At 40.7% G+C, this 14,014-nt stretch overlaps 1 protein-coding gene across 1 annotated transcript; it reads right to left on the bottom strand.

Moving 5' to 3' along the window:
* Positions 1 to 2,161: 2,161 nt before the first annotated feature.
* Positions 2,162 to 9,927, bottom strand: kcnk18 (potassium channel, subfamily K, member 18; the record flags this gene model as incomplete). The annotated part of the gene is made up of 3 exons (XM_079832748.1): positions 2,162 to 2,994; positions 5,849 to 5,971; positions 9,789 to 9,927. 3 exons carry the CDS (start codon positions 9,925 to 9,927, stop codon positions 2,162 to 2,164), a joined length of 1,095 nt encoding a protein of 364 aa, XP_079688874.1.
* Positions 9,928 to 14,014: the final 4,087 nt, after the last annotated feature.

The following is a 14,014-nucleotide window of genomic DNA, read 5'->3' on the forward strand; positions in this document are numbered from 1 at the left end:
ACGTCATGGGTTGAGCTTGACCTAGTCCAACTCCACCTCTGTGAGGGATAGAGTTATGGTCAGGGCGTGGTTTGACCTTCTAGCTCTACCTATTACGCCCAAATTACATCCAGAGAGTAGGAGCTGGACATCACGCTCCACCCATGGCTCTCAGTGAGCAGCCTCTCTCATCAAATGCAAATATTATGGTCATATTAATTGGATGCAAAAAGTCCCCAGCACGGTCATACATTGCTTTAATATTGCGATGCTGTTGTTGTAGCCAGCTTTACTGGTGTTTGGAAGTTATTTACCGAGGAAAATTGGCAATCACTTGCTCAGTTTAACATTGAACACACGAATATCAAGCTGTCTCCGCGCATTTGGGGTTTGCAACCGTTTTACAGCATCGCCATCTTGTGGCGTAGCACGATGTGGGTTGTTTTATATCTTTTCACATCCTTTGCTTATTATGCTTCAAGACAGGGGTTTTCAAATCTCATGATGCCAAGGACCCCCAAATATGATGAACCTTTTATGAGGGGCCCCCTTCCTAAAATCCATCTGTTTATTTTTATGTATGAAAAAACATTAGAACTGTTATATAAATAGTAAATGTGACATTATAAATAGCCTACAACATATTGTTTCCAAAATTAAATTGGCTATGCATAATGTTGGATGTATAAACCTGAAGAACATGTTCAGTTAAAAATGATTTGTATAAGCAACTTTCACAATAAATGTATGAAGCAGCTTATGTATAAATGCATGTAAGAGCGAGATAAAGGGACTATGGTGAGAGAAACTCACTGGAAAGACATACAATTCTGGAAAATACATATACGGCAAGAAAGGAGAGAAACATTTAGAAATTAAACAGTTAGAATGTTTAGTAGACTCAATCCATTTTTGCTTTGTCTTTTTATCCTCTGAAATGTTCTGGGGACCCCTTGGAACCTTCTGGAGGACCCCTCCAGTTTGAAAACCCCTGCTTCAAGAGACATTGGGTCCGTTCTTCGTAGCCTACCTCGCTTAATAGCTACATCTGAGATGATTTGACAGATCCCAGATCTTTTTTCTGTGATTGGCTGGTGGCAAGACAGCAACGTAATGACATCATATAATTGAAAAAAGCCACCTGGCAAAAAAATAAAAAAATAAAATAAATTTTTTTTTATACCGTAATAAGGAAACAGCCAAACAACCAAACCAACATAGAAGTTATAATAGATAAATTAAAAGTGCACTGTTTTTTTGTTTGTTTTTTTAAATATGATTCCAAATTACTTATATTCACGATTTTATAGTATTTGTACACCCATTACATTTTAATTTCAATGTTGTAATTAGCAAGTCATTTAATTTTTACTTCAATTTGAAGCAGATTTGTTACGTGACAGCATTAATTCAAGTTTCTTAAGGGTCAAGGTCAAGTTATCTGCATCAAGCCACTCCCATAATATCTGTCATCCCTGAAATGAATGCACGGCTCAGAGTATCACTTGGTTTAAGTGTGCCTGATAAGTTGATAATATATTTTTTTTAACGGCAAAATATATAATAGATTCTCAATCAATTAGCCTATTTACATACTAGCTTTTATATTAGTGGATCAATTAATTTTAAACACCCTATAGGGGTTAAATGCCTTTCAAAATGAATGACTAAGAGAAAGGTAATGCATTGATCAGAGAGGTGAAACATATTACATTCTTTATTACTGGCATTGAATAAACAAATTCAAACATATTTTAGTCAGATATATTATGAATACCCATTAGGGTTATACAATACAGATCTTGCATGAACATGAATAAATGTCAGGAATAAATGTATTTGCTAAGAGACTTGCAAGTGCATTTCTGATAAGCTACATATCTAAACAAAAAATAAACAATGTCTCATGCAATTTCCCTAATAATACAATAATCGAAGTGACAGTCACAGAGACAAGTCTCATCTTTCGGCTCAAATAGTTAACAGAAGTGCATTTTTCATTCTGAGCCTACTTCTTTTATACTTGTTTATCACAGTTTTATACTGCAGCAGGACTGTGGCCCATTTCCTTTAACCCACTTATATCAAACTGGCAGTGATATAGATATTAAAACTCATTACCATCATGCTTTACTGTAGTAACTTCATGTACCATTAGCAAAGCCACAAAAACCCATTGGCTTCAGTTACTGTCTAGGTCTTTGTGTATTCCTATCCTGCCCATACTAAGACACTTTATACACTGCCTATAACAGCTAGTGATTTGCGACTGGCCGAGTTTGAAGGCCATACTCATAATGGCCATGCCCATGATAATGAACAAAAAGGTAACCATGAAGTACTTTGGGTGTTCAGGCACAATATCACCAAAGCCAATGGTGGTCAAGGTGATGAAGGTAAAATAAAAGGCATCAAAGTGTTCCATCTGTGTCTCCCAGCATCTCAAAATGTGACTGCAGACCACCATGTATGCGAAGACCACCAGCAAGATGACCAGAATAGGGACGTTAATGCGTTCCATCTTCTCTCCGATGCCTGTGAATAACTTGGAGCTGTCATTTGGGGAAGGTATTCGGTCAAGGTCTGGGCATGAGAAGGATTTTGTCTGAGAGCCCTTGAGTCTGAAGCTCTCCTTAACAATAATGCGGTCAATTATATCTTTGTTGTTACGAAGCTGTAAGGATGTGCGCCTGAAGGAAGACTGGGTTCTTATCACCTGCTGAATGTTCATTGTCTTGTGCACCACAACATGGTTGAACATATAGGCGGCGTCCGTATCAGCACCTTGCACTTGCTGGGGATGTGATGCCTTTTCATGCCTTTGAAGACTCCATGAGCGATGGACCATACATCGGCTGAAGAACAGGCTGAGGCGAGTGTACGCTTTAGAGAGGAGAACAGCTAAGATATCACCCACATCTGAGATGACCAGCAGCATGAGAGGGATGCCCACCATCGCATACAGGATACAAGCCACCTTTCCTTCATGGGTCACTGGATACATTCGTCCATAACCTGTTATACAAGAAAACAGAGCAGAATCAAGAGTTAGAAATTCTTTTTCTTCCATAATTTCACTCATTAGACAACACGTTTCAGTACTGCCACCTGCTGAAGGTCTTTATCAGTGCATGAGTAATGCAATTCTACTCTATAAGTTTAAGCAAAGGAATAGTTCTCTACTAGCCTGACAAGCCAGACCCACATCAAGATGTTGGGTCTGGGAACTCACCATTAGCAGGGCTCAATCCGAGGGGCGGGATAAACAGTTGTCTTTCAAATTCCCTCTGCACGCAATAGGAAGGTGAAGCAGAGCTAGTGGATTAAACTTTCGCCGTATCCGGTCAGCAAAACTCAGAACACATCTTCTATGACTTCAGTGCCATTCTTTGTTCTTTTCTCAAAGAAAAGCTTAACTCCACGTCTTCCAGAGTCACAGCCAAAGCCGATTCGAAAGACCGCTGTTCGCCAGCAAGTAGCACGTGGAACCGCGTGAACTCTGCCGTCATTATGTTAAGCCCGCCCACCGACTCTATACACAATGTGATTGGCCTGACCAGTTTGGTTTTTCCAGCTCGCAAGCCAACGGAGAGTTGCTAGACTACCCTGTCTGCAAATTAGATTTGCTGCCGCTAGGGTGCGTCTAGATTTCTAGGCTAGTTCTCTACAACAACACAAACAATCAGTGTTGGGAGTAACGCGTTACAAAAGTAAAGCTAATCAGGGCTGAGCCTGGTCAGGCAGACCTCCTGGGAAAACTAGGTTGCTGCTGGAAGAGGTGTAGTGAGGCCAGCAGGTTCTCACCCTGTGTTCTGTTGATCCTAATGCTCCAGTATAGTGATGGGGACACTATACTGTCAAAAAGCACTGTCCTTCGGATAAGACACTAAACCGAGGTCCTGACTCTCTGTGGTCATTAAAAATCTCATTGTCCAGGTGGATGCTGCACATTGGTGGTGGTTGAGGAGATTCCTCCCTTCTATATGTAAAGGGCTTTGGATGCAGAGAAAAGCGCTATAAATATACAAATTATTATTAATTATTTAATTTTAATTAGTAAATATTATTATAATTGCTATTATTATATTCTTAATCTTTTTGTGTAAAATTACTTAATTTTAATGAGTAATTATTATTATTATTATTATATTCTTAATTGCATCATTTTTGTTGTTGTTAATCAGTTATTTTCAGGATGTTACATGATTGTTATATTTTATTGTTATAAGTATTTTTCTATGAAAAAAAAAGTAAACTACTGTTATTTAAGTTCCCGTTCAGCATGCAGTCTCATAAATCCCTCTTCAAAGCAGGGACAAACAGTGTGGGCACCTCTGCCACAATTACACTATTTAGAAACTCTTCCCCAAGTTCAATAACCATGCATGTTTTGCTGTCCCTTTTTGTCCCAAGTATCAAAGCCAAATATTTAAACAATTCAAAGCAAATGAAAATATTAAGTTGTTCAACCTGGAAAAGGACATCATCACCTGCCCCTTTTTCATCAGAACAAGTGACAGAGCTGCTGATGTACAAAAAGAGTAAGACAGAAGGAAAGAAAGAGAAAGAGAAATGAACCTATTTGAACTCATCATCAGTCTCAGCTGCCTCAAAAAAAACAATATTCATTAAGGTCAGCTGCTGAGATAACCAAAGACACGCCCTTCCTAGATAGCATAATGGACATCCACAGCAATATACTGCTGTGTTTGGCACTTTTGCTTAATGTTTTTCTGTAAGATGTCCTGAAAGATAGAAGTTTACATTCAATTAATATCTGAGCTGTGGTTAGCTGTGATTTACAATTAGTGTTGAAAGGGAGAGAGATTTTTTTCCAGTGTGAATTACACAACAAAATGGTGGCACTGACAGATAAAAGACATGCTGTTTCCATGTGATTCATATAGTAAATCCTGATTATACATGCATCTCTGAAGAGAGATCCATTAATGGTTTATTGGAAATGGTTTCAATGTTTTGGATTAGCCTGTAAATCATTGGCTGCGTAATGCAGGACTGTGTTGGTACACTGTCTGTGAAACTTGTGTTTTCCATCTATGGTCATAATGTTTTTTTTTAGATATATGCTAGGAAAGTGGTACTTGTTGATAAACTGTACTGTAATTTTGTCCTCAATCACATTGCATCCTATAAACTGTACGGTTGTGCATTCTACATTTAATAACTTAATGACTATTTAAAACCTAATTATCAATATTTGTGTTTATTCAATCCGTAACAGGATTGTGAGAACTTGAATATATTTCAATATATGCTCGTCTGGCAGTCTAAGTGCATAATGGCAGAGGACCATAAATATTAAATATACAAGAATCTAATGTATGATCTACATCCTTTATGGTTTTTGTCAGATGCATGAACACTGCACCACACACAACATCTCTTTTTAGTGCCTTAGACCCTCCATCATTAAGTGTCTCATCTAATTTACAGTGTACTTTTTACATTCATTAATTGAAATGGATAATTGGATATGGAAAATCATTTCTTAATGAAAAGAGTTAAGAGTAAAAAGTAAAGTCGTAACAAATAATTTATGAATTTCAAATGTTCCCATATTCTGCATATAATTCATTTAGGAAAATAACAGTTTTCTTCCATGGTGACACCTGTTTTCTGTCTTATCATGGTTAGGCTGGTTACTGTGGGAAACGGTGCCATTGTGTGTGCTGGGAAAAGATACAGCCAAAGGTCATAATTTCTCATGCATATAACAAACTCAATGGTGCATTATGCAACAATAATTTTAGACAAACATACAGACTTAACATATCTTGGTTCAAGTTAAAACCCAACAAAACCTAAAACTTTACAAACTTTGTGAAGCCCCAGAAAAATAACTACTCACCTAAAGTAGTGAACACTGTACAGCAGAAGAAAAGAGAACTATAGAAGTTCCATTCCTGCTTCTTTTCATCATGGAATTTATTCAAAATATTTTCTATTTCACGGTGTAACTGTGTCGAGGTATCTAATTCATAAAAAGAAATGAAACGGAAAAAATTGCTTATTAACATTTTCAAAATTAAAATGAATACCTTAAAAATGAAGTATTTAGTAAAAAATAAAGTAAAAATAAAGTTATACCCTATATATAAATATTTATATTACAAGTGAAGCCTATACGACTCTATAAAAATACACAGTAAAAAAACACAGCCTACATATAGGCTATAATAAGTTAAAAAATATATATATAATTTATATAAAAGCTCAAGGTAAGACCTGAGTGATTCTGCACTGTCTCCACCACTTTTCGCACCAGTGCATCGATCCGTTCCGACTCATTGTAAAGATTCCTGTTCTCAATCTGTTTAAAGATCAGCGCTCCCAAAAGCGCATATAACATGAGTGATAAAATAAGGAAAACGTGAGGAAACAAACGCCAAAACAGTCTCGCGCATCTCCCTTTTGCGTCCGACTTTCGTCCCTCTTCTACCTCCGCGGACATCTCTCAGTCAATCAGAGACGATCAATGGCTGGTGAGATGAATCTGTCCTCTCATGCCAGTGTGGTGAGGACGAGGAGTCGTGTATGGACACCACCCCGCTGCAGAAAGAAACCACAAACATTAACTTGCCTGTTTATCCTCATGTTTAATAGTTTAAACCAAGGAACTCACCGCTGTATGCTCACAAACATGCCACGTTAAACTCTTTTAGCGTTTCAACACAGAAACGATTGACCATACCCTCACAAATGCAGATGTAACAATAGACAACAAGCAACAGGTGCGGGTGTGGGACATTTTAGCCTGGATGCCTGAGCTGCCCTTGTAACCCAGTTTGACCATGAGTCGTTCCACAAAACTTTTTTTTGTCCACATGAACATGTGTAAACATTGTTTTTGGGTTAACAGCTGTGAAATGATGTGTTAATCTATATTTAGGCTACGTGTTGACAGTAAGCTAGTGTTTTGGGGAATTGCTCCCTAACAACGCTAACCAAAGCTAACTTTTACTGTATTATATAAGTATTGATTATTTTAACTTATTTTGCTAGCTGTAAGATACAAACAATCACTCAAAAAACAAAAAACGAAAAGAAAAAAAAACTCATTGGACAAACATAATTTAATTGAGGACATAATTTCCATCTAATAAATATGTGTAGTTAGCCTGACGTCATACTCAATTCTAGTCAGAAAAGGAGTCTGATACTGCTCCATTGGGCTGTGATTATGGGGCGTGTTTCAACCAAACCAGGAAAGACCTCAATTGGATAGACCTACAACCAATCAGAGCAACGGAGCGACGCATAACGTTAGTTGTCAAATGTCAACAGAACTCAACTGCACTGTGTTGCCAAGTCCGCGGGTTGAAGCGACCCCAATTATGTGATATACAGACCCAGGAATGCGCAGGCAGCCCTGCCAAAATAACACATATTTTACCCCCCAAATGTCTTTTTTCCCCCGGAGAACCCCCCCGGAAAGCTATTGGGCTTGTTTTTGGCTAGTTTTGAGGAACGTTAGCAATTGGGCGGGTTTTGTTGTAAAAACTTGGCAACCCTGTCTGCACGCACGCTGGAATAATTCACGTTAGAAGAATAAGATGAGTGTAAACGATCTTTGCCGGTGTTGTAAAAAAAGAATTTAAGGATAAACAGAGTACTTACCAACACGATCATCATTTCTGAGAGAAATAGTAAAGGTCAATGCATATAAGAACAAGTTCTCCGTTTAGGATTAGAACAAATTCAACCCAAGCGTCTTTGATGACGTTGATGATTACGTTACTGTTTATCATCTGTCCATTATCGTATAAAGCCCGCCCTGACAATTTCATTGGTCCGAACAGTTTCTGTTCGGGCATAATTACTTTTCTACCGATCAAGTCCAGACCGAACTGCCCGAGTAAAAATGTTGTGGGCGGGGCTAAGTTCGGCTGGCATCCAGGCTAATGTGTAGTCCCAACTCATAAAAAACAAATTCATGCAATTAAATGTAACTGGTCCTGTGGTAGATCACTTAGAACCTCCGTGGCCAAGCTGTGACATGCGACGGGAGCGTAAACCTTCCTGTTTGTTGATGTACGCAGTGGCCCAGCGCAGCCCAGCGCAGTGGCCCAGACATACTACTAACAACTCAAGGCAGTTGATGTGCCAATGCAGTTGAGGCCCCCGTCCACAGACCCGAGACTGCATGCCCGTTGTACGTGGCCTCTGGACTCGGTCGTAAAGCCAGTGTTGAAGCGGCCTCATATGAAGCAATCCGAGCGGCGTTACTGCAGCTGCAGATGCCATATGCCCCAGGAGCCTCTGAAAATGTTTCAGTGGCACCACTGTTCTGCGTCTGAACGAATTCAAGCAGTTCAACACCGACTGGACACACTCCTCTGTGAGGCGCGCTGTCAGATTGACCGAGTCCAACTCCATACCGAGAAAAGACATCCTCTGCACGGGGGAGAGTTTGCTCTTTTCCCAGTTTACCCAGAAGGCCCAACTAGCTGAGGTGACTGAGCACCATGTCCCTGTGTTCGCACAACTCTCTCGACTGGGCCAATATGAGCCAGTCGTCGAGATAGTTGAGGATGCGAACCATAAACCGTAAAAAAATATGGACGACGTGACTTCATTGGCTTCCGCTGAAGTAACTGAATCCTCTGGAGGTCCGAATATGGTGCTGACATCTTACGCAGATTTGGGACCGAGTCTGCGCAGTAGCGATCTCGGGACCGCAATCTGCACAGTAGAGAGCAGGAAGTCGAGGTGCGATTATCAAATGCCCGCCCACACTCTCACAGATGCAGAACAATTCTTTATGTTGGTGTGAAATAAACAATTATGGAAATGTAGAAATTAAAGCTAAAGCTCCAATCTCCTCCCCAAAATCCTGAAAAAAGTCAGTTAGTGCCTCAATGACAACTTCACTCAACTTCACTTCAATGATCTCAGCTGTCAATCATGACGACACACACTGTGTTTTTATAGCATCAAATAACTAACTATAACTAAACTTATTTAAAAAACGAACACTTGAAATGAAATTTCTACAATGACAGAAACCAACTTTTGGAAAAAATTATTTGTAGTGTAATTTGATTGTTTAGTTTGTCTCGCGTCCATTAGAAAACACAGAGGGGCGGGGGTTAGGACCTATACTGGGACCAGCCACCTGGGGGCGATTGAGGCGTGGAGGCTTCAGTTTCTGAGAGGAGTGCCACAGGCTTGATGCGAACACCACGCTCTCTCATGGGAGCAATGGCCACCTCTGTGACCTTTGTGAAGACACGAAGGGCAGGACCCTGTACTGATATGCGTCCCTCGAATGCAAAGCATAGGAACAGTCTGTGTCAAGGGGGGATTGAGACATGAAAGTATGCGTCCTTCAGGTCGATTGCTGCAAACCATTCCTGGGGACGGATGCATCCGAAGATGCGTTTCTGCGCCAACATCTTGAACGGCAGCCTGTGCGGGGACCGATTCAAAACTCGCAGGTTCAAGATTGGCCGTAACCCACTGCCTTTCTTGGGTACAATGAAGTACAGGTCTTCATATCGGCTGGAGGGACCGGCTCTATTGCGTCCTTCACCAGTAGGACTGCGATCGCCGCCCGTAAGACAGGGGCAGCCTACTTTAGCACTGAGGTGAAGTGGACGCCCTGGAACTTGGGAGTGGCCGGGACAGGCTGGGCTGCTCTCCTACGACCAGCTCCACGCTGAGGCCCAGGTGGAGGCTGCTGCTTGGCCTCACTGGAACACAGGGGAGTCCAGGAACCAATATTTATCTGCCTCCCTCATCTTGGCCAGGTTGAGCCAGAGTTGGCGCACATGTGGACATCGCCTCACCGACTGAACGTGCTGTGATTTTAGTCGCTCGGAGAGCGAGGTCCGTTGCCGCACAGACGTCACGCAAGAGCTCTGAGTCAGGCCTACCCTCATGCAGGTCCATGAGCGCCTGGGCCTTATGTACCTGTAATAGCGCCATGACATACAGAGCGGAAGCCGTCTGTCCACAGACTCTGTAAGCCTTGTCCGTGAGAATGGACGAGAACTGGCCTTGGGTGGGAGACGCGGATTACCCCACCAGGAGGAAGCAGACGCCATACACGATGGCCCGCTCCACCGGGGGGAGGATTCCACTCAAGCCCTACCTTTTCGGCGGCCCGGGCTGGCATAGCTGTCAATTCTGGGTCGGGCTCGGGCAATGCTACCTGCCCAGAAGCCGGCCAGCAGACAAAGAACTAGATCGGGGTGTGGGTAAGGGGATTCCACCTTCTCTGAGGTATGTGAGTCTCGACCTTAATACTGAGATAGTTATGTTCCCGCAGTGGAACTCCACATAACTCCACAAAAGCTGCCTCAGTGTTCTGAATGCCCAAACACGTGCCACACAACCGTGCCACTCTTTTAGGGAAATAGCAAATCCCGCACGCCAATATGCATTGGCTCGTTTTGTATACACTCGAAGCTCATAGGGCTCCCAGAAGTGATCCCAAATCATCGGTGACGTCCGGTGGACGTCAAACGTGACCGACTGTAGGGGAACTACAGATCCACTGCCCAGTTAGTTGTGTCAAACACAACCAAAAATGATTCATGTAGTTTTAACACAAATGAATTAAGTAAACATCAGTTTTAAATATATTAGGTTGATTGAACACAATTAAATTAAGTTAAAACAAAATGTAAAAAAAATCTTTTTACTTTAGCTCATTTTAATTAATTAAACTGAACAAGAGGCATAACTATTTTTTTTAGTGTAGCCGTAATTTAACTGTCTCGGTTAACTGTAGACCCGATATAGTCCGGCTATGAGTAACCCACTTCTAGCCTAAATAACCTTGAATTTGGTTCCATGTCATTTTTGCCAAAATGACTTGCGAGATTTATTATATTCCATCATGTAAGCAAAGTTAACAGTGATTACAAAGTGTTTGGTTAAATTTCTTTGACGTGTAGGCCTAAATGTTCTAGATGACTAGTCTATTCTATGGTTAGACGTCTAGTAAATTTTCACTGAAAGCCCAAATTTGGCCTTGTTTTAGCCTAGATGTCAGGGCTGTGTTTGAACGGCTATTAGATGTCTTTTAAACTTGCTGGGTGGTAATGACCAGTACAGTGTTTGTTCTCAGTGCCTTTGCATTAGGTGTGGCCTTTTAACAGTATCTTGACATGTCTGAATTATTTATGACCATGCTGACAGGCACTTATCCAATGCACTTGGCTCTTATGCATCTTCAGTGTTTCGCCTTGCCAGCTCGTATGAAAACTCCACCAGAAAATGAAGATGCACTTCATGGGTCACTTATAGCTAATTAACTTGCAAGTGATGCTCTTGAGGGGAAGTGACCTAAAGTTTGTTTGACTGAAACCATTCAGCATATAAGACTGCACACATAGGCCTATCATGGACACCTCTGCTCTCACTTTCACTTCACATCAATCTGAATCTTAAAAGGAAAGCAGTGTAGCAGTGTAGCAGAACCCATATAAAGAAAACCATGTCACTGTATATCCTTGTATATACCTGGCTTTGAAAGCAGTCAGAAGCTTTGAATGCTCCTTTGTCTGGTTAGTGTTCTAATTGAGTAAATATTTATGCAGAAAGCCATGCTGTTTGCCACCTACAGATTCCAGATCAGCTACCGGACAAATGCAGCTTCTTCATGGCCATTGTGGAAAATCATGATTGTCATTGTGTTTAACTTGTAACTCCTTGTAAGCAGCCTCAGTCCCTCTTTATATGATATACTCATGCTTGAGTGTTGCCCATCGTGAGGGAACACACAGGCAAGTTTCTACAGCTCCAGCCCTTGCTTGTTCATCTTTAAATATATTTGCTATCTTAACTGCAAAACTCATGTACATTCACCAGTCACTTTATTAGGTATACCTGTTCAACTGCTTGTTAACGCAAATATCTAATCAGCCAATTACATGGCAGAAACCCAATGCATTTAGGCATTTAGACTATCTGCTGAAGTCCAAACTGAGCATCAGAATGGGGAAGAAATGTGATTTAAGTCACTTTGAACATGACATGATTGTTGGTGCCAGACAGGCTGGTCTGAGTTTTTCAGAAACTGCTAATCTACTGGGATTTTTTTACGCACAACCATAGGGTTTACATAGCCGGACGTCGTCATACTCAGATTCTAGTCAGAATATGAGTCTGATATTGCTCCATTGGGCCGTGATTACGGGGCAAAAATGCCTCTGCACTCAATTGGATAGACCTACAACCAATCAAAGCCCCGGAGTAAGTGACGTATGTTGAGCGACGCATAGTTGTCAACAGGACTCAACTGCACGCACGCTGGAAGAAGTAGTAGAAGGAGATGAGTGTAAAGGATCTTTGCTGGTGTTGTAAAAAGATTTTAGGGATACACGGAGTACTTACCAACATGATCATCATTTTTGAGAGAAATAGTAAAGTTGAATGCATATACGAACAAGTTCTCCGCTTAGTAAACTAATTCAACCCAATTGCTCTTTGGTGACGCAAATTATTACGTTACTGTTGATCATCTATCCATCATTGTATAAAGCCCGCCCTGACAATTTGATTGGTCCGAACAGTTCTGGTTCGAACATAGTTGCTCCACAACGGATCAAGTCCAGACCGAACTTCCCGACCTCAAATGTTGTGGGCGGGGCTAAGTTCGGCTGGCATCCAGGCTAGGGTTTACAGAGAATGGTCAGAAAAAGAGAAAATATCCAGTGAGTGGCAGTTCTGTGTGTGAAAATGCCTTGTAAATAACCATTTGTTACAACTGAGGCATGCAGAAGAGCGTCTCTGAATGCACAACCTTGAATCAGATGGGCTACAGCAGTGTAAGACCACACTGGGTGTGCTAAAGAAAAGGAAACTCACCAAATTTGGACAACAGAAGATTGGAAAAACGTTGCCTGGTCTGTTGAGTCTAGATTTCTGCTGCGACACAGGGTCAGAATCTTGGCGTAAACAACATGAAAGCATGGATCCATCCTGCCATGTATCAACGGTTCAGGCTGGTGTTGGTGGTGTAATGGTGTGGGGGATATTTTCTTGGGACACTTTTCTTGGCCACAGCCTACTTGAGTATTGTTGCTGACAATGTCCATTCCTTTATGTAACCACAGTGGACCCATCTTCTGATGGCTACTTCCAGCAGAATAACGTGCCAGGTCACAAAACTCAGACTGGTTTCTTGAACATGACAATTAGTTCACTTTAAATCCACTGTCACCAGATTTCAGTCCAATAGAGCACCTTTGGGATGTGGTGGAACGGGAGATTCGCAGCCGACAAATCTACAGCAACTGCGTGATGTTATTTGGACCCAAATCGATGAGGAATGTTTCCAGCACCTTGTTGAATCTCTGCCACAAATAATTAAGGCAGTTCTTAAGGTAAAAGGGGGTCCAATCCGGGTGTACCTAATAAAGCTGGTGAGTGTATATCATTGGGATATGGCATTGCTTTTAGTTGTGCAATAAATACAGGAATACAACTTTTATGTTTAACCAAACATTTCTTTTTTTAAACTATAGAATATGAATTCATGAACCGTGACAACTAATAATATGAAACATCTTGCGCTTAATGAGTATTTTTCACACACTGTTTGAATTTGTCTACATTTGCTAAAGCAAATATGAGACAAAGTTGAGATTGTGGGATAACAAGTTTAAATCATTTAAAAAAGTTAATTATGAGATTATAGTCAATTATGAGATTATAGTCATAAAATTGACACAAGAAGTCATAAATATGATAGAAAAAGACAGAATTTTAAGAGTTGAAATTGACCAAATTTAAATTGACATAAGTAACTTCAATATGCATGCTTTTGTTTTCTTATATGGCGGAAATGGAACTGAACTGGAAACAATTATATCAAAAGCTTTGACCACCCTTACTTGCAAAGAAAATTTCAAAGCAAAACCAAAGAGATCTCACCAACGATTAGCTACACAGTTGTGGACAGAATTTTTCACATATATTATATTATTTTTCAATAATATAAGTTATTTAAATGTACATATTACTCCATCAACACACGCTTACATCATTAGTTTCAATATTGTAA

This window comes from Gobio gobio, assembly GCF_949357685.1.
Source record: "Gobio gobio genome assembly, chromosome: 13".
Lineage (NCBI taxonomy): Eukaryota > Metazoa > Chordata > Actinopteri > Cypriniformes > Gobionidae > Gobio > Gobio gobio.